At 47.3% G+C, this 21,713-nt stretch overlaps 1 protein-coding gene across 9 annotated transcripts in view; it reads right to left on the bottom strand.

Moving 5' to 3' along the window:
* Nucleotides 1-21,713, bottom strand: part of LOC143981748 (uncharacterized) — a 91,392-nt gene that overhangs the window by 39,083 nt on the left and 30,596 nt on the right. For 6 of the 9 annotated variants that reach the window (XM_077479807.1, XM_077479811.1, XM_077479812.1 and 3 more), the window contains exons 6-12: nt 20,245-20,388; nt 18,325-18,468; nt 15,591-15,734; nt 13,518-13,661; nt 11,557-11,700; nt 8,504-8,647; nt 403-546 (exon numbers count right to left, since the gene is read on the bottom strand). In XM_077479807.1, coding sequence (XP_077335933.1) covers nt 403-546; nt 8,504-8,647; nt 11,557-11,700; nt 13,518-13,661; nt 15,591-15,734; nt 18,325-18,468; nt 20,245-20,388 — 1,008 coding nt within the window. The remainder of the gene's footprint in view (nt 1-402; nt 547-8,503; nt 8,648-11,556; nt 11,701-13,517; nt 13,662-15,590; nt 15,735-18,324; nt 18,469-20,244; nt 20,389-21,713) is intronic. The other 3 variants (XM_077479814.1, XM_077479808.1, XM_077479813.1) reach the window with 3 other exon arrangements.

Here is a 21,713-nt window from a genome sequence, read left to right as displayed (position 1 = left end):
AGGCTGAAATTTATGTGGTGAATGGCTTCCTCCCCTGGCTGCATCTGCACATTATAGGCCCTTGGACTTCTATGGGAACATCTCTTTGCTGGGAGATGGAAGTAGATTAGCCCCATCGAGGTGGAGCTGTAATGTGCAGGTGTGACCAGGAAACCTTTCACCGTTGCTGTCCAGTTCTCTCATCACCAACTTCTATGCTCAGGACTTCTTCAAGGCCTCTCTGTTCTACTGGAACTTCCTATCCCAATCTCTCCGACTAGCTCCGACTCCAACTTTAGGTGATCTTTAAAAACTCACCTCTTTGGGGAAGCCTAGCCTGCTTTAGAGCTGAATTTTATTTTCTACGTCAACTGTATTACTTGCTCCTCTGTTTTAGATTGTACGTATAGGAATAACTCTTACTGTAGCTTTTGGAGAAGAAGCACCATTTGACCCCGGGAATAGATGGGTCAAAGCAGCATCCTCTAGATTGGCATTCTTCAGAACTAATTCCTGGATATCCGCAGTCTGTTATGTCAGCTGGACTCACCGAGCATTGAACCTTATCTATGAAGAATAATTGAAGATATTATTTTTGAAATAGCAATAAATAATGTTTACAGGCTGCACGTAGATGTTTTTGGCTTTTATGAGGAACTATGAGGACATTCTCCTCCAAATGTGTGACCTGAAAAATAAGTGTATAGCACCGGACCCAAACAAACTCACCCTTATGCCCTGTACACACAGTCGGACTTTCCGACGGAAAATGTGTGATCGGAATGTGTTGTTGGAAATTCCGATCGTGTGTGGGCTCCATCTGATTTTTCCATCTGAATTTCCGACACAAAGTTTGAGAGCTGGATCTAAAATTTTCCGACAACAAAATCCATTTGTTTAAATCCCGATTGTATGTATACAAATCTGAAGCACAAAGTGCCACGTATGCTCAGAATAAATTACGAGATGAAAGCTATTGGCTACTGGCTATTGAACTCACTCTTTATGGTCCCTTCGTACCTGATATACGTAACTTCGTTCTTGACGATCGGAATTTCCGACAACTTTGTGCGACCGTGTGTATGCAAGACAAGTTTGAGCCAACATCCGTCGGAAAAAATCTGACGGATTCTGTTGTCTGAATGTCCTATCGTGTGTACATGGCATTACTCAGATTAGATCCAATGAGCATGGGCACCAGAGTTGGTTTACATAAAGCGATGATAGGCTCCCTCTTCTGGCCGCACCTGCACATTACAAGCTCTTGGACTTCTATGGAACCGTCTCCTGGCTGGGAGATGGACGTAGACAAGCTTCATAGAGGTAGTGCTGAATTCTGCAGGCACGACAAAGAAAGGTAGCCTTTCGCTGTTGAATGTAAACAAACAATGGAGGTCGCAGCTATTGGATCAGGGTAAGTAGGGTAGGATCCTTTAGGTCAGGGGAAAGTCATAAAAATTAGTGCACTTATTCTTGAAGTCTGAAGCCCAGGCAGTTAAATAAACAATTTTACTTGACAAAGGGTTTGTATTTCTGCCCATCCAGTCCCAAGAGCTGTACGTAGCAATAAAGAGGACCTGATTTTTCTCTGCTCCATTTCAGTAACTCACTCCCCATGTGACTGGACAGTAGAAGGAGAAGCAGCAGACTTATGAGATTATCTCTTTGTCACTCTGCACACTCCTTCTATCAACATGTTCCTCGTTAGCACATGACCAGTGATGTAAGTAACTCAGGTAAAATAAACGGAGTTACTTAACACAGTTACTTTAGAGGGTAACTGATTACTCTTCCCCTCATTGTAACGCCGTTCCCATTACTTGGGCGGCATTAACGCAATTACATCTACCGCCCGGGACCAGGTAGATGGGACTAGCAAAGGAAGTGAATGTCACTGCCTCCATCAGCGAGATTGACACCTCACAAGCCCCGTCACCTGGTATGAATTTGCTATCCGAGCATGCAGCCCGGCCGTTATGGAAAGGTGGTGGGGACGAGCGAGCACCCCCCCTCCTGAACCGTACCAGGCCACGTGCCCTCAACATGGGGGGGTGCTTTGGGGTGAAGGGGCCGCATGTTAATGACCACTGTGACATCATAAGGGGCGGGGTCATCATGTGACATCACCCGGTGACCCTGCCACTTATGCCTATATTAGTCGCCGCACAATGCGTCCCTGCCATTACGGCCGGAGAGAGTGTTGTGTCAACATCGGAAGGAAGAGGAAGAAAAATAATAATAAGAAGAAGAAGGCGGTGACAAGACCGGGCCAACGCTAGTAAAAGAACTGTAAGAAGTTAGTGGAGGCCCGGCAGAAGAAGCAAAGAGCGGGACAAGACCCCCGAAGTTGGAAGAAGACCCCCAGATGGTGGCGGCGACGAAGGAGAAAGCCGGGCTCCTCCGCTAGTAAAAGAGCTAGCAGTAAAAGAGCAGGCCAGGGTTGTTGGGAAGGGGCCCCTGTCCTCATCAACATGGGGACAAGGTGCTTTGGGGTGGGGGGCCCAAAGCACCCCCCCATGTTGAGGGCACGCGGTCTGGTATGGCTCATGAGGGGGGGCACTCGCTCATTCCCAACCCATTTCCTGACCAGCCGGGCTGCGTGCTCGGATAAGGGTCTGCTATGGACTTTGGGGGGACCCCGATGCCGTTTTTTTGGCGTAGGGGTTCCCCTTTAAATCCATATCAGGCAACGGGCTAGCAAGGTGTCAATCTCGCCGATGGAGGCGGCGACATTCACTTCCTTCACTAGTCCCGTTTATAGTTTTGGAGAAGAAGCACCATTTGACCCCGGGAATAGATGGGTCAAAGCAGCATCCTCTGACATGGCATTCCTCAGAACTAATTCCTGGATATCCGCACTCTATTCTGTCAGCTGGAGTCACCGAGCACTGAGCCTCATCTATGAATAGTTGAAAAAAACATTTTTTAAATAGTAATTAATATTTTTTACAGGCTGCACATATTGTTGGCGCTGATGAGGCTCTATGAGGATATTTTCCTCCAAATGTGTGAGTTAAAGAATAAATACACTTTTAGCCTCTTTGCCCAGACCTAAACTATCCCCCCCTCCCTCAGATGAGATCCATGAGAGCGTATGTAAAGAGGTTCTTACTTGGTAGAAGGTTTTTTCCTGTTAAGCTGCATTTTTGTAGGTTTACCTTTAAGTCTTGGTTGGTGCATGTAGGGGGTTGATATATTTTGTGACATGGCTTCCCCTTTATATATGTCATTTCTCTATATGTAGGGCATAAATACAGGGGAACCAACCCAGTCTGGGGCCATCCATAGTGGGAGCTGTGCAGAGAGGAGGACGGTGTACTATGTAATCTGTTTCACTGTCTGCATGCCCCTCCAACGGGACCCATTACCTAGAGCAGCCACAGCAATGAACTTTATCCTTCCTAACTCCCCAACTATTCTGGTATGAACATCACAAATCAGCAGAACCACTATGCAACAGTACAGCCAAACGCACAGCCAAAAATATGCGCAGCCCTTTGGGTGTATTACATTTTATACAGACATGCATGTGAAGTAGATGTACTGATGTGCTACCTCAAATATACTTTATTCATATTCAATAAACAGAGTTTTATTAACCACTTGCCTACAGCGCACTTACACCCCCTTCCTGCCCAGGCCATTTTTCAGCTTTGAATGACAATTGCGCGGTAATGCTACACTGTACCCAAATACATTTTTTATAATTTTCTTCACACAAATAGAGCTTTCTTTTGGTGGTATTTAATCACTGCTGGATTTTTAATTTTTATTAAAAAAAAAAGACCATACAGATCTATCAGTAAATGTTGTAATTTTGTAATTTTTCTCCATCACTGATGTGCACTGATGAGGCGGCACTGATGGGCACTGATAGGCGGAACTGGTGGGCATTGATTAAGTGCCACTAATGAGGCAGCATTTATGGGCACCGATTAAGTGGCACCGATGAGGAGGCACTAATATACAGCACTTACGGGCACTGATATGTGGCACTGATGAGCACTGATAGGCGTCACTGATGGGCACTGTTAGGTGGCACCGATGGTTACTAATTGGCACTGATAGGCGGCACAAGTGGGCACTGATAGGCGGCACGGATAGGCGGTACTGATGGGCATTGATGGGTGACACCGATGGACATTGATGGACAGCAGTGATGGGCATCGATGAGCAGCACTGATAGGCGGGACTTATAGCCAGCACGGACTGGCATCACTAATGGGAACTGATTGGTGGAACTCGTGGGCAGTGCTTGGCACTGATTGCTGGCAGTGGTGGGCACTCATCGCTGCCACTGATTTGTGGCGCTATTGTAATCAGGGCACTGATGATCAGGGCCCTGATTACATTTGTAGATGTCTCCTGTGAGGAGATGCCGCTGATCGGCTCTCCTCACCACACACTTTGCCAGTGTGAGGGGAGGAGTGCCGATTACCGGCACCTCCGTGTTTACATGTGACCGGCTGTGATTGGACACATCCGATCACATGGTTAAAGAGCCGTGGACGCAGCTCTTTACAGAGCTCGGGGTCACGCAGTGCGGCGTTCCATGCAACACGTCGCGGCAGTGATCGCCACACTCTGCGCCCCCCATGGGCATCCCAGAATGAGAGCCGCACCACCCCGCCGTAATTTTCCAGCAGGGCGGGCGGCAACTAGTTAAAGAAGAAGTTGTTTGTGCCATTAACTAGGAAGAGAAAATCATGAAATGTTGTGAAGTGTAGTCATGGTGTATCACAAAGAACTGGGAACTGGCACTGAAGTTATATTTAGCCCTCCAGGTTAAGATGAAAAGTGAGTTCACATTTAACACTCCGGGTTGTAAAGACTGAGATGTCTGGCAACAACTGTAACCTTTGTCATATTTGAGGTTATGTGTAACTTATGCCGCGTACACACGATCAAACAAGCGGGTGGAAAAGTCCAGCAAACTCAAGTCCGCCGGACAATCCCCCCGTGTGTAGCCTCCGGCATACTTTTTTGACCCAAAAGTACGGCGGACTTAGAAAGTAGTTTTGCACTCCAATCTTCCCGCCGGATTCGCATTTCGGCGGACAATCCGGCAGTGTGTGTGCCAGTCCGCCGTACTTTTGAAATGAGCGGACTTTTCCCGCCCGGAGAAAAGTCCGCTCATTTCGAGCGGGTCTCCAGGTAGGCGGGGCCCGCGAAGGAGATGTCGCTGGCCCCGCCACCTGGTATGGACTTAAAGGGGAACCCCAACACGGAAAAAAAATCGGCGTAGGGGTCCCCCCAAGTCCACATCAGACCCTTGTCCGAGCACGCTACCCAGCCCCCGGATACCGGCCCCCACCCTATGTGAATGAGTATGGGGTACAATGTACCCCTACCCATTCACCTGTAAAATAAAGTGCAAAAAAAACACAACACACAAGATAAAATAGTTTATTGCACAGCTCCGGGGGCCTTCCGTCTTCGTGGGTCTTCTCGCCGGACTCCTCCACTATCTTCTTGTAGCTCTTTTACTAGCGGAGGAGTCCGGCTTTCTTCCTCGCCGCCGCCCTCTTCTTCCAACTTCGGGGGTCTTGTCCCCCCTCTTCGGTTCTTCTGCCGGGCCACGCCTCACCTCGCCTCGTCGAGTCCTCCGCTCACAATGGCTCTGACCGGGCACGCGGCGACTTATATAGGGAAATCACCGAATGATGTCCCCGCCCATTATGGTGTCACAGTCCCAGAGGATGCTGGGACTGTGACATCATAATAGGCGGGGACATCATCCGCGTGCCCAGTCAGAGCCATTGTGAGCGGAGGACTCGACGAGGCAACATCTGAAGAAGAAGAAGAGATAAACTATTTTATCTTGTGTGTTGTGTTTTTTTTTGTAATTTATTTTACAGGTGAATGGGTAGGGGTACATTGTACCCCATACTCATTCACATAGGGTGGGGGGCCGGTATCCGGGGGTCCCCTTATTAAAGGGGGCTCCCGGATTCCGATAAGCCCCTCGCCCGCAGACCCCGACAACCAACGGCCAGGGTTGGCGGGAAGAGGCCCTTGTCCTCATCAACATGGGGAAAATGTGCTTTGGGGTGGGGGGGCCGCGCGGCCCCCCCTTCCCCAAGGCATCCCCCATGTTGAGGGCACGCGGCCTGGTACGGCTCAGGAGGGGGGGTGCTCGCTCGTCCCCCCTTTTCTGGCCGGCCAGGTAGCGTGCTCGGACAAGGGTCTGATGTGGACTTGGGGGGACCCCCACGCCGATTTTTTTCGGCGTTGGGGTTCCCCTTTAAGTCTATACCAGGTGGCGGGGCCAGCGATGTCTCCTTCGCGGGCCCCGTCTACCTGGAGACGCGCTCGAAATGAGCGGACTTTCCTCCGCGTGTGTGGGCGAGTCCGTTCATTTCAAAAGTAGGGGGGATAGTACGACGGACTTAGTACGTCGTATTAGTCCGCTGAAAAAGTGCCGTGTGTGGGCAAGTAGCCCGTTCGGAAAGTCCGACGGACAGTCTGACGGGAAGTCTGCCAGACTAAGTCCGTCGGACAGACGGCTACGTGTGTACGCGGCTTTAGTGCGCTGGAAGGACAGAAGGAGGAGCAGCCGGCTAACAATGAGAGCCGTGATGGTGGCAGGCAACAGAGGCCTTGGTACTGAGGGAACAGGTGATACTTCATGTTTATCATTTCAGTTGGTAAGGGTTGGGGAGTTTCTTTGACTTTTTTTAGATTATATAGGAGTACTCTGAAAAGCTGTTAGCTATATCTTGTGGATTATATACCCGCTGGCTCTTAGACTCCGTGCTCTGGGGAATCTCATGCCCTAGCTCCCAGTGTGATCTGTGTTGGTGCTCCAGTGGACCTGCTTCCTGGACCACCCAGAGCTCCATCTGCAGTCAGCCGTAGGGTCCACTACCTTAGCGGTGCATTCCTGACCCCATTGGTGTGCATCTTTCACCTGGCCTCAGGTGACCTGACACTAGGGCTGCCACAGCAATGGACTTTATCCTTCCTAACTCCCTAACTTTTCTGGTATGAACAGTACCTCAAATCAGCAGCACCACAATGCAACAGCACAGCCAAACACGCAGCCAAAAATATGCACATCCCTTAAGGGGTGTGTTACATTTTATGCAGACATACATGTAAAGTAGATGAACTGATGTGCTGTCTCAAATATACTTTTTTCCTATTCAGTAAACAAAGTTTTATTAAAGAAGAAGTTGTCTGTGCCATTTCCTGGGAAGAGAAAATTACGAAAAATTGTGATGTTATAGTGATAGTGATATTATGTATCACAAAGAGCTAAGAACTGGAAGTGAAGTTATATTTAGCCCTCCGGGTTAAGATGAAAAGTGAGTTCACATTTATCACTTGTAAAGACTGAGATGTCTGGCAACAACTGTAAACTGGGTCATCCTTGAGGTTATGTGTAACTTAGTGCGCTGGAAGGACAGAAGGAGGAGCAGCCGGCTAACAGTGAGAGCCGTGATTGTGGCAGGCAACAGAGGCCTTGGTAGTGAGGGAACAGGTGATACTTTATGTGCCCCATTTAGTGAATGGGTCTCCATGTTGGAGCCCGCTGCGGTACTAGGCTTGTCTCTGGACCGAGTCTAGAGTCACAAAGTGCAAGGCCTTGCTGCGTGAAATAGAATGTCTTTCATGTGCAGCTAATGGTGGAACATGATTGAACGGAATATTGTAAAGATGTGAGTCAAGCTGGTGGAGTTAAATATATACTAAGCGTTACATTCTCAAAATGCTGTAAATGCATATGTTGGTACAGGCAGGAACAGACCATGTCACCAGCTGACGTAGGGAAAAGGAAGACATGGTCCTTGGGGAAGGGTGTGATGCTGTAAGAGCATTGTGGCCTTAGGGCTGACAGTGGATAAGACACCCTGAATTTATTAAAGTGTATGAAGCAATTATCGTAATACTCCTGAGAGGCCCCTAGGGGGCAAAGTTCATGCAGCTACAGCTGGCCTGACCTGCTTACACGCAGCCTGCAGAGTTTGTTTATATTCCGTGGTGAATGGCTTCCTCTCCTGGCAGTGCCTACATATTACAGGCCCTTGGACTTCTATGGGACCATCTCCTTACTGGGAGATGAGAGTAGAAGAGCCCCATAGAGGTGGAGCTGTGCAGACACAACCAGGAAGCCTTTCACCACTGCTCTCTAGCTCCCTCATCACTTATTCTTATGTTCAGGACTTCAAGGCATCTCTCTTCCTTTGGAACTCCCAACCTCTCCAGCTATCTCCTACTCCAATGATGGCGAACCTTGGCACCCCAGATGTTTTGGAACTACATTTCCCATGATGCTCCTGCACTTTGCAGTCTCATGGAGCATTATGGGAAATGTAGTTCCAAAACATCTGGGGTGCCAAGGTTCACCATCACTGTCCTACTTCATCTTTAGATGATCTCTGAAAACTCACCTTATTAGTGCAGCCTATCCTGCCTCAGAGCTGAATTGTATTTTCTCCATCAACTGATCCCCCCACAGTTATTATCTCTTTGTATCACTTTCCCTTCCCTTTTAGATTGTAAGCATAGAAAAAACCCTTACTGTAGTTGTTGGGGAAGAAGCACCATTTGACCCCGGGAATAGATGGGTTGAAGCAACATCCTCTGGATTGGCATTCCTCAGAACTAATTCCTGGATATCCGCAGTCTGTTCTGTCAGCTGGACTCACCGAGCACTGAGCCGTATCTATGAAGAATAATTGAATATATTATTTTTGAAATGGCAATAATGTGTACAGGCTGCACATAATAGTTTTCAGCACTTATAAAGAACTCCTAATTATTTAACCAAATGATTTAAAGAGGAATTGCACTTTCAGACAGAGTGCACTTTTTGGCCCGTTGACCTGACCTAAATAATCCACCCTCACTTATATAGCACATGATCTCTGTAGCATATACGACTGGCTCTTTCTCTTTCTCTGCCAGTCTGAGTTCTGCTACATAAGGGACTGAGAGATGCTAATATCAAGTCGAATTCAGATATTTACCATGTTTTTATTGTTTTTATTGTAGAGAATTTCAGAAACTGTTGCCACTATAAAATGAGTGTATTATAATTGTAGCGCCGGCTACTGAAGAGCACTCGCTATGTTTTTTTGAAATTTAATGTTACACCTGAACTGCAGTTTGGTTTGGGTATAATTATTCCAAATCTGGACCTCAGCATCAGTCTGGCTGGACTATAGGGTGTTCAGCCTGGCCATAGGGGCACTGTCTCTTCTGGCAGGCATAGAAACACAGTCTGGTTGGGTGCTTTAAGGTTACTTTCTCTCGGAACCAGCCCAGTGGGAGTGTCACTCTTGCTGTGCTTTCTGGGAGAGGGTACTTAAGATGTCACATGGTTCTGGTTACGGTCCAGAAGTATGTTCTGACTCCATGGGCCTGGTCTTCCTGACCAGCCCCCAGGAAGGCTATGGTCTCAGGTGCGGATCCACCTGACTTTATGTCTCAGGGCTGGCTAGCCTCAAGGCAAGTAAACCAAGGAAAGGATTCGGAGGTGGTCCGGTGCCATCTCCGGTTGTGGAGAGGCCCAGCAACTTCGTAGCTATCCAGGGGAGGACTCTTCAGAAGAAGGCCATGTACAGGTTGGCTTCTTAGCAAGAGCCTGGTGAGGCTGAGGGACCTAAGTGAATCCAATCTCATGGGCATCGCCAAACAGGCTGAAAGATACTGGTACCATACGAGTGTTCTACAATTCCTAGTTTCCTACATGTTCTACAACAATGTCTGTGGCAGAGACTTATTCCTGATTTAAGCACCTTGTTGACTGCTAGGCCTTGTGAGAGAGGGACTATCCAACTTGAGTGAACATCCAGCTGTGAATGGCTATTCTCTGGATTTAGTCAAAGTAAGCAAGTCCTTTATTATTGACTTTGACACTAATGCCGCGTACACATGATCGGACTACCCTTCGGACTTATCCGGCGGACAAACTGCCGGACTTTGAAGCGGAGGTCCGCCGGACTTTCCAAATGAGCGGACCTGCCCGCACACAACCAGACTTTTCCGGTGGACTAGGTGCGGCGGAGAAACCGCTGGACTATGGCGGGAGTCCGCCAGACTTTTGAAATGAACGGACTTGCCCACACACGGAGGAAAGTCCATTAATTTTGAACACGGCTCCAGGTAGACAGGACTAGCGCTGGAGGTCAATGTCGCTGCCTTCGTCGGCGAGATTGACACCTCGCTTGCCCTGTCACCTGGGATGGACTTAAAGGGGAAGCCTTACACCAAAAAAAAATGCGTGGGGGTTCCCCCCAAGGTCCATATCAGACCCTTATCTGAGCATGCAGCCTGGCCTTTAATAAGGGGGCCCCCAGATACCGGCCCCCCACCCTATGTGAATGAGTATTGGGGTACCATGTACCCCTACCCATTCACCTGGTGAAAAAAGTGTAAAGAAAAAAATACAACACATGTTTTTAAAATAATTTATTGCACAGCTCCGGGGGTCTTCTTCCGTCTTGGGGGGTCTTCTCGTCGGACTCCTCCGCTATCTTCTACTAGCTCTTTTACTAGAGGAGGAGCCCAGCTTTCTTCTTCGTCGCCGCCGCCGTCCAGTGGTCTTCTTCTGACTTGGGGGATCTTGTCCCCCTCTTGGGGTCTTCTTGCCGGGCCCTCCGCTTTCTTCTTCCACCTCTTTTACTAGCGGTGGCCCGGCCTTCTGTCGCCGTCGCTGCCGCCACCGCCGCCGCCGCCTTCTCTTCTTCTTCTCTTCTTCCTTGAGATGTTGACTCGACGCTCTCTCTGGCCGCAATGACAGGGATGCGTTGTGCGGCGACTTATATAGGGACAATGAGCGGGGTCACCGGATGATGTCCCCGCCCCTTATGGTGTCACAGTCCCAGAGGATGCTGGGACTGTGACATAATAAGGGGGCAGGGGCACTACCTTGCTCGTCACCACCCCCTTTCCTGACCGGCCCTGCTGTGTGCTCAGATAAGGGTCTGATATGGACTTTGGGGGGAACCCCCACGCTGTTTTTTCGGCGTAGGCTTCCCCTTTAAGTCCATACTAGGTGACGGGGCCAGCGAGGTGTTAATCTCGCTGTTGAAGGCGTCGACATTGACTTCCTTCGCTAGTCCCGTCTACCTGGAGCCGCGTTCAAAATGAACGGACTTTCCAAGGTGTGTGGGCAAGTCCGTTCATTTAAAAAGTCCGGCGGACTAGCGCACAGACGACCAGATTGTCCGCCGGACTGCCGAGTCTGGCGGACAATTTTGAGTCAAAACTTCTTTCTAAGTTCGCCAAACTTTTAGAAAGAAAAAGTCCGCCGGAGCCCATACACAGGCGGATTCCGCTGGATAGTCTGATCGTGTGTACGGGGCATAAGAGTACCTAAACTTTCTTCCTAACCCTCTGATCCTATACTAAGAGACTGTTTGTTAACTATGTTTTTGCAAATAAAAATCCCTTTAAGCAGATCTGTCATCAGTCTCTAGTTTCTGGGCCATCTACCACGGGAAACCCCTAGATGCAAATCGAGGTGAAGAAGGTAACGGTAAGCCCAATCAAACCAGCAGCTCCTTCGGGGTTAGTGCTTCATAATAATAATAATAATAATGTAAATGATAGCCTAGGAAAAAGCCTTACTGTAGATCTTTTTGTGGAAGCACCATTTGACCCCGGGAATAGATGAGTCAAAGCAGCATCCTCTGGAAAGGCATTCTTTGGAACTAATTCCTGGATAGCCGCATTCTTTTCTGTCTGCCGGACTCACCAAGCACTGAGCTTTATCTATGAAGAATTGAAAATATTTTTTTTGAAATAGCAATTAACAATGTTCACAGGCTGCACATAGAAGTTTTTGGCTTTTATGAGGAACTATGAGGACATTTTCCTAGAAATGTGTGGCTTAAAGAAAAGTGTGTAGCACCCTCCGAGATTCTAAGTTAGGAAAATTTAGACTGGCTCACTGTAATCAATGTAGATGTGGTTGTATCAGGTACCAAAGTACTGGAGGCCAATGGAGAGAGGGCCTCCCTTGCAGCTCAGTTCTAGACAGGAGGTGAGACAGGAGAAGTCAGGCCCAAAGTCGCACAGGTGGCCTGCAGAGTTGCTTGCAGGAAAGGCTCAGGAACACCGCTGATGTGCTGCGGGGCTGCTGCAGGAAAGCGGAGCCTGTGAGATGTAGCAGGTAACCAGGGTCATTGAGATAGAGGGTAGTCGGTACAAGCCAAGGTTCGGTGTCAGGTGGATAGCAGAGGAGACAAAGTTAGGTGGGAGCAGAGGTCAAGACAGGTAGCAGGTTGAGGAGATCCATTTAACAAGCTGAGGTCAAGGTCAGGAGGCATGCAGGTGACAGGTCTGGGTTGACTTTTCCCCCCTGCCTGTTAGGAAAGGTTCTGGAAGATAGTGGGCTGGGAAAGTGTAAGCAGCAGCTGAATATTTATGCAAGCCTGGTCACTTCTTGGGGCATAGTGTCCAGATGATGGCTGCGGTGTGTATAAATACTATGAGACTTGGAACAGAGGTGTCTTGTCCCTGAGAGGGAGATCAAAGCCTAGTGGGCTGTTGCCCCCTGGGCAGGCCTGCCATGTGTCTGCATTTAATCAAAGTCTCAGCTAGGGTAGCTGGAGGCCTATTCTACTGAAAGTTTGTTGAAGATGACTGATGTTATTTTCTAAAAATACTACAAAGTCATGTGCACAGACAGGTAGGAACAGACCATGTCACCAGCTGAAGTAGTGAAGAGGTCCTTCTGGAAGGGTTTGATGCTCATAGTTGTCATGGTTCCTACTGTGTCATGCAAATGGCCAGGTGTGGCCACCCCCCAGGTGGCTCAAGGAGGTATTGAACCCATGACTTTATTTTATGTGTACTGCTCCTGCTGTATTGCCTCTGAGCCACACCTGAGCTCATTATTCAGCCTGTTTCCAGCTATGGCTTGTCCTGCATGCAGTACTGGGGGCTATACTCTGGATCTTGCTTTGCATTAGCTCCTGGTTCAGCTGAGGCAGTTTATCTAATCAGCTGGGTATAAAACACTGCCTCACTCTGAGGGCTATGCCAGTTCATTGTCTCTCTCTTGTATTACCAAAGGTTCCTGGTTTCCTGTGTTCTTATTTTCAAGTTTCAGTGTTCCAAGCCTGACCCCAGCTTCTGACCCTGGCTCTGTTCATCTTTAACCCTAACTTCTAGAATCCCTGACTATGGCTTCACCTCGACAATCCTTTGGTAAGCTTCCTGTCAAGCTCCCGTGCTCAGATTCACAGCCCAGGTAGCCATTTACCTTGTTATTGTGGGCTGTGTGGATTTGCAAGGGTCGTTACAATTGTGGAATAAAGGCTAAAACTGTATGTGGTGAATGGCTTCCTCCCCTGGCTACATCTGCACATTACAGGCCTATGGACTTCTTTGGAAACATCTCCTTGCTGGGAGATGGAAGTAGATTAGCCAGTAGGCTTGCTCCTACTCCGACTTTAGGTGATCACTGAAAACTCACCTCTATAGGAAAGCTGAATCTTCTACATCAACTGATCCCCCCACAGTTTTTGTCTCTTTGTATTACTTGCCCTTCCCTTTTAGATTGTAAGTATAGGAATAATCCTTACTGTAGGTTTTGGAGAAGAAGCACCATTTGACCCCGGGAATAGATGAGTCAAAGCAGCATCCTCTAGAATGGCATTCTTCAGAACTAATTCCTGGATATCCGCAGTCTGTTCTGTCAGCTGGACTCACTGAGCATTGAACCTTATCTATGGAGAAAAATTGAAGATATTATTTTTGAAATTGCAATTAATAATGTTTACAGGCTGCACATAGACGTTTTTGGCTTTTATGAGGACATTTTCCTTCAAATGTGTGACCTAAAAAATAAGAGTGTAGCTCCGGACCCAAACAATCTCACTCTTACTCAGATTTGATCCAATGTGCATGGACACCAGAGTTGGTTTACATTCAGGGATGAAAGGCTCCCTCTTCTGGCCACACCTGCACATTACAAGCTCTTGGATTTCTATAAAACCGTCTCCTGGCTGGGAGATAGACATAGACAAGCTCCATAGAGGTAGTGCTGAATTGTGCAGGTTCGACCAAGGAAGGGGGCTTTGCACTGTTGAATGTAAGCAAACAATATAGGTGGCGGCTAATGGGTCATAGTAAGTAGGGTAGGATCCTTTATGTCAGGGGAGAGCCAGAATACGTGCACTTATTCTTGAAGTCTGAAGCCCAGCTAGTTAAATAAGCTATTTTACTTGTCAAAAGGTTTGTATTTCTTTCATTTCAGTCCCAAGATCTATACAGCTCTGCCCCATGCACATCGATATCTAGCAGGACAAATTATGTCCCTGCCGCATTTCAGTGACTCCCTCCCCCAGTGACTGGACAGTAGAAGGAGACGCAGCAGACTGATGAGATTATCTCTCTGTCACTCTGCACATTCCTCCTATCAGCATGTTCCTCGTTAGCACATGACCATTTTAGCATATATGACTGGCTCTTTGGGTTGCTTCTTCCTCTCCCAGTCTGATCTCTGCTACATAGGGGATTGTAAGAGGCTAATAAGTTGATTTCATGTACTTATACTGTTTTTATTGTAAAGAGCTGCATAAACTGTTGGCACTATAAAAATAGAGTATTATAATAATATTTATTGTATAGCGCTGACCCCCGAAGGAGCGGCTGATTTAACTGGGCTTACCGTTACCTTCTTGACCTTGTGTATGTCTAGGGGTTTCCCCGAGGTTGATGGCCCAAGAACTGCAGAGACTGACACCAGATCCACTTATGGGATTTTTATTTGCAAAAAGGGTAAACGAACACAGTCTCTCAAAGTAGGGTTAGAGGGTTTAGGTAGTAAAGTCCTGGTACTCTCACATTAGGAAATCCAGAGAATAGCCATTCACAGCTGGATCCTCCCCGTTATCGGATAGTCCTTCTCTCACCAGGCCTAGTAGCCAACAGGATGCTTAAATAAAACAAAGTCTCTGCCACAGACTTGTTGTAGAACACTTGAATAACTGAAAGATGTAGAAAACTTATAGCACCAGTATCTTGCCGCCGGTCCGGCGATACCATATGGTATCAGATTGGCTTGGGGTCTTTCAACTTAGCCTCCAGGCTCCTTTTGAGAAGCCAACCTTTGCGTGGCCTTCTCCCAAAGAGTCCTCCCCTGGATGCTTCGACAGTTGCTGGGCCTCTCCAGAAACCGAGACGGCACCAGACCACCCCCGAATCCTTGCTTCAGTTACTTTGTCTCGGGCCAGCCAGCCCCGAGACTTGGAGTTGGGTGGGTCGGCACCCCAGGCCATGAGAGCCCTGGGGGCTGGTCAGGAGGACCAGGAACAAACAGCCAGAATGCACTTCTGGACCGTAAACCCAGAAACACGTGATCTCAGCACCTTAAGTACCCCCTCCCAGAATGCACAGCAAGAGTGACACTCCCACTGGGCTGATTCCGAGAGAGAACTGGCACTTAATGCACCTTGCCAGAGATGACAGCGCCACCTATGGTCAAGCAGAACACAATACAATCCAGCCAGACTGGAACTGAGACCAAAATTTTGTGTAATTGAATCCAAAACCAAACTGCGGTTCCAGGAATATTAAATGACAAAAACACATATTGCATGCTCTTCAGGAGCCAGCACTACAAATGGAAATGATAGTATATGAAAACCCCTTACTGTAGTCGTTTGAGCGGAAGCACCATTTGACCCCGGGAATAGATGAATCAAAGCAGCATCCTCGGTCATGGCATTCCTCAGAACTAATTCCTGGATATCCGCACTCTATTCTGTCAGCTGGAGTCACCGAGCACTGAGCCTCATCTATGAAAAATTGAAAAATATTATTTGTGAAATAATAATTAATAATTTTTACATGTTGCACATGTTATTGGCGCTGATGAGGAACTATGAAGACATTTTCCTCCAAATTTGTGACTTAAAGAATAAATACACTTTCAGCCTCTTTGCCCAGACCTAAACTATCCCACCCTCCCTCAGATGAGATCCATGAGAGCGCATTTAAAGGGGTGTTCCAGCCGCAATTTTTTTTTTAAAGTCAGCAGCTACAAACACTATAGCTGCTGACTTTTTTAATAAGGATACTTACCTATCCAGCGAGCCCGCGATGTCGCCCCCCCGAGGCCGATCCGTCCATCAGATCGGCTCCCGACACTGCCACCTTAACGAAGGGAAACAGGCAGTGGAGCCTTGCGGCTTCACTGCCCGTTTCCTACTGCGCATGCGTGAGTCCTGCAGCGCTTTGTGAATGGCCCTGCTGTTTTCTGGGACACACACATGGCCTACAACACAACGGGGCAGCTCGCCGAAGAGGAGGAAGTGTCGTGGAATAGGAAGAGGCAGATTAAGAAGACTGACTAGCAACAGGGGTTTCTGGTAAGTAAATTTTTTTTTTTTTAAGAATATGAATTTATTTTTTTATTTTAGGGTGGCCCTCTGCTTCAAGGAGGTGTTTACTTTGTAGAATTTTTTTGCTGTTAAGCTGAATTTTTTAAGTTTACCTTTAAGTCTTGGCTGGTGCATGTAGGGGGTTAATATGTTTTGTGAAATGGTTTCCCCTGTATGTGTGTCACTTCCCGTTTAGTAGGGTGATACTTCATGGTTCTCACTTAGTGAATGGGTCTCCATATTGGAGCCCCCTGCGGTACAAGGCCTGCCTTGGGAATAAGTCTAGAGCCACAAAGGGCAAGGCCTTGCTGAGAGAAATACAGTGGCTTCCCTGTGCAGTTAATGGTGGAATATGATGATGTGGTGGAGTTAAGTATATACTTAAGCCACGTACACACGATCGGACATTCCAACAACAAAACCGTGGATTTTTTCCAACGGATGTTGGCTCAAACTTGTCTTGCATACACACAGTCACACAAATGTTGTTGGAAATTCCGAACGTCAAGAACACGGTGAGAAGACATAAGACGAGCCGAGAAAAATTAAGTTCAATAGCCAGTGTGGCTTTCCTGCTTGATTCCGAGCATGCACAGAATACTGTGCATGGGAATTGTGTACACAGAATTTCCAACAACAAGTTTTGTTGCCAGAAAATTTGAAAACCAGCTCTCAAGCATTTGTTGTCGGAAATTCTGACAGCAAATGTCTGATGGAGCATACACACTGTTGGATTTTCTGACAATAAGCTCACATCGAACATTTGTTTGCGGAAATTCCGACCGTGTATAACCGGCATAAGTGTTACTTTCTCAAAATGCTATGAAGTCATGTGTCGGGACAAGTAGGAACAGACCATATCATCAGCTGAAGTAGTGAAAAGGAAGACACTGTCCTTCAGGAAGGGTATGATGCTGTAAGTGAATTGTGGCATTAGAGCTGAAAGTGCAACACCCCAAATTTACTGAAATGCTTGAAGCAGCTGTCGTCATACTCCAGAGTGGACCCTAGGGGGGCGAGGCTCAGGGGGCTTTTGTGTGTGCTACAGCATGGTGTGGTGGTAATAATTCACAAAGCCAAGTGCAAATAAAGAACTTGTATTATAGTATTGCAACAACAGTTCACAAAAAAAACCCAGAGGGAAGATTGCCCAACTGGGTACACTCACGGTTTCCAACAATGTGAAGAGAGCAGATCTCAGCCAGACTGACAACTCCTGTAAAGAGGGCAGAATGCAGCCTGGCTGCCTCATGCCCAGTTGGGAAACTGTCCACAAGTTATAAACACTACGCATTCCATCCTCACCAAGAACCTCTCCCTACCACTAGTTCTGTCCCTAAAAGTGTTGATACCTTTCCCTACACTACCCACTTACACAAAGCACACCAAGCCTGGGATCCAGGGCCGCTAATAGACTGCTAGATTCAAAATGGACGCCAGAGTCACATGGGGTGGCATCCGCCAACCGGATAGCCCATGTGACTCTGGCATCCATGTTGGATCAAGCAAAGTCTTTTCCTGGCCCTCTGATCCCAGGAAACAATAGGAGAACCATGTTCCTCTTGACTTCTTCTCCAGCTACAAAACTGCTGCGGATGAGATCAACCTGCAGTGGAGAAGTTAGACTGCACTTGCCTACAGGTCTAGCTTGCCTGAACTTCTCACACACAGACTCCAGAGTTTGGTAAAAGACTCCCTCTCCTGGCTGCACATGCACATTACAGGCCCTTGGGTGTCTATGGCACCATCTTCTTGGTGGGAGATGGAAGTAGATTAGCCCCATCAACGTGGAGCTGTAATGTGCAGCCATAACCATAAAGCCTTTCACCGCTGGGCTCTACCTCCCTAATTACCTACTTTTATGCTCAAGAATTTCTCTTCCTCTGAAACTCCCTACCCCAGTCTCAGAGCTAAAAAAAAATTTCTCCAACTGATCCCTCCATAGTTATCTCTTTGTATCTCTTGCTCTTCCATTTTAGGTTATATGTATAGGAATACCCCTTACTGTAGTTGTTGGGGAAGAAGCACCATTTGACCCCGGGAATAGATGGGTCAAAGCAGCATCCTCTGGATTGGCATTCTTGGGAACTAATTCCTGAATATCCGCAGTCTGTTCTGTCAGCTGGACTCACCGAACACTGAGCTTTATCTATGAAGAATAATTGAATATATTATTTTTGAAATGGCAATTAATATTTGCTTACATGTTTCACAAAAGTTTTTGGCGCTATGAGGAACTCATTTCTGTAACGACTTAAAATGGGAGTAAACTCTCATGTATGGTTTTTACCTATAGGGCAGCCTATAATAATGCTTACGTATAGGTACTGTAAATATCTCACCATTTAGGAGATATTTACCTTAGATGCAGCCGGAAACCTCACCAGCGTATGCACTCTGAAGGAATGGTATACCTATATATTGAGGCGATTATTATTATATATTGAGGCGATTCTATATATTGAGGATTCAGTTCGCATTGTACGCTATACAAGTATTTCATTCATTAATTCATGCCGATCACTGCAGACTCACCTGTGCCCATCAGTGCAGCCCCACTTGTGCCCATCAGTGCAGCCCCACTTGTGCTCATCAGTGCAGCCTCACCTGGGCCCAATGCATCCTCACCAGTGCAGAGGAAGAGGTGAGCCGTCCAGATCAGCAGAGAGTGGGATTGCCTGCTGTAATAGCTTTCATTTAAAATTCCCATGTTTCTGAGGCTCACCATCATATAGCCCCACCTTTTGGCTCGATACCTTTGATGATGCAGCTCCATGCTCACCAACAGCCATTTACCACTTGCAAAATGCGAGTGGAAAATGTGAGGGCTGACTTAAACTGCCCAGGGCATGATTTCCTTTTTATTTGGATGCGGTTTACTACCGCTTTAAAGAGGAATTGCACTTTCAGACAGAGTGTACGTTTTAAACACACATGCAAGATAACGGCACTACAACCCAATCATGCAATCCGAGCCAGGAGAGCCAAGAGCTCTCTGTTTCCACTCACTGTGCCTGACTTGCAGTCTCCACCCTGCAACACAAGAGTCCTTCCATGTAGGTAAAGTCAGCACCCAGTTAAGGATGAATTAGATGTCTCTTTATTTTGTCCAAGGAGTACACATATCCCAAACAGAGCCAACACTAGGGTTTCAACCTATCAAGGCCTTATGCCGCATACACACGTCCGGACTTTTTGACAGCAACGGTCAGATGGAACGAATCCGTTGCACAATTCAAACGTGTGTGGGCTCCATCAGACCTTTGCTTGCCAAAAATCCGGCGGACTTTAGAAATAGAACATGTTTTAAATTTTCCCACCAGACATCCGCCGGACCGAGAAATCCGTTCGTGTGTATGCTGGTCGGACGGACAAAAACCGACGCTAGGGCAGCTATTGGCTACTGGCTATGAACTTCCTTATTCTAGTTCGGTCGTACGTCATCACATTCAAATCCATCTGACTTTGGTGTGATTGTGTGTGGCCAAGTCTGTTCATTTGGAAAGACCGTCGGACCTATTCCCTCGAAAAGTCCGGTCGTGTGTACGCGGCATTACTCATAGCTCAACTATGAACTTGGCTCTGTTTGGAGCATGTGTAGTCCTTGGATGAAATCAAAAGACATTTTATTGATCCTCACCTGGTTGCCGACTTTACCTACATGGAAAGAGTGCATTTTTTGGCCCTTTGACCTAAGCAATCCAACCCTCATTCATATAGCACATGATCACTGTATGACTGCCTCTTTGGGTCGCTTCTTTCACTCCCAGTTCTGCAACCTAGGGGATTGTAAGAGTCTAATATCAGATCATATTCAGGTACTTACACTGTGTTTATTGTAAAGAGCTGTAGAAAATGTGGGCACTATGAGAATAGTGTAGTGAAATAATATTAATGAAAATGATAGCATAGGAATAACCCGTACTGTAGATCTTTTTGTGGAAGCACCATTTGACCCCAGGAATAGATGAGTTGAAGCAGCATCCTCTGGATAGGCATTCTTTGGAACTAATTCCTGGATATCCGCAGTCTGTTCTGTCAGTCGGACTTACCGAGCACTGAGCCTTATCTATGAAGAATAATGGAAAATATTATTTTTGAAATAGCAATTAATAATGTTTACAGGATACATATAAAAGTTTTGGAGCCTATGAAGAACTATGAGATATTGTTCTCCAAATGTGTAACTTAAAGAATAAGTGCACTTTTAGACAAATTGCACCTATTTTTTTCCCCCCTTTGACCTGACCTAAATTATCCCACCCCCACTCTGCAGCTGGAGAGGAATTCAGGAGGAATATGGTTTCTCGATGGTCTTCCTGGGTCACTCTGGAAACAATCCGGTTGGATGCTGTTGCCCCACATTACTTTGGCAGCCATCTTGGGTCAGGCAAAGCCTATTTTAGGCCCTGGCTCCCTAGTTTGGCTCTTTGTGTGAGTAATTAATGCAAGGAAAGGAACCCCATCTGTTAGGGACAGTACTAGGAGTAGGGAAAGGTTCTTAACAAGGAGGGAAAGCGTCTCATCTCTTCTGGACATCTTCCCAATTGGGTGGGAGATGACCAGGCCGCATTCTGCCCCCTCTGCAAACATTGTCATTCCAGCAGGGACCCACTCTGTTCACGTTGCTTAAACTGTGAGTCCACCCGGTTGGGCAGTCTTTCCACTGGGTTTGCTGTGAACTGTTACTGCATTACTTCCATACAAGTTTATTATTGCACCTGACCATGTGAATGATTGCCATCACACAACACTGAACCCCACTTACACTTGGCAACAGTCGGCAGAATATGTCCTTTACAGCGGGCGCAGAAGGAGGACTGGGCTCCGGCATGGCTCTGCTAGGCTTGGCCTTAGTCCTAATACCAACGTTCCATGGCTCTAACATTCCTTTGGCAAAGAAGGAGGAGAGACTGGAAAATGCCTCAAGCCTGTAACAGGTCCCGGCCCAGCTGGTGGCGGAGCTGGCTAATAAAGCCTGAAAGGACAATGCAGAGCGCTGCCAGAGAAGGAACGGGTACTCTAGAACAGATTGTGTCATATTTGGAGGTCCTGTTCAGGGAAAACTACTGCTGTCAGAGCTGTGGCAAATGTTCTTCCTAAGGAAATGGCAGAAGGATGAGAGCCTCACTATGAGGTGGTCATTGCAAACCTCTGGAGGTGCCTAGAAAAAAAAAGGATGTCCGCAGCTGCACTAACATTGCTGATTCAGACCACAAACTAAGGGACCAATTCATTGTTGGTCTGAAGGCAGGTTCAGTTCAGAGGGCCCTGCAGGAGAAAGATAAGGAGCAACCTACCACTTCCTTCCAGAATGTGGTGGTGGATGCAGGTGCATGAGAACAAGCAGAAGTGGACACGAAAATGGCAGTGGCCAAGAAATTTGAACTGGCA

This window comes from Lithobates pipiens, unplaced genomic scaffold, assembly GCF_037356315.1.
Source record: "Lithobates pipiens isolate NorthernLeopardFrog02 unplaced genomic scaffold, aLitPip1_a1.2 Scaffold_16, whole genome shotgun sequence".
Classification (NCBI taxonomy): domain Eukaryota; kingdom Metazoa; phylum Chordata; class Amphibia; order Anura; family Ranidae; genus Lithobates; species Lithobates pipiens.
Note: the sequence above shows the minus strand (reverse complement) of the source record. Positions and strands in the feature narration are given on the sequence as shown.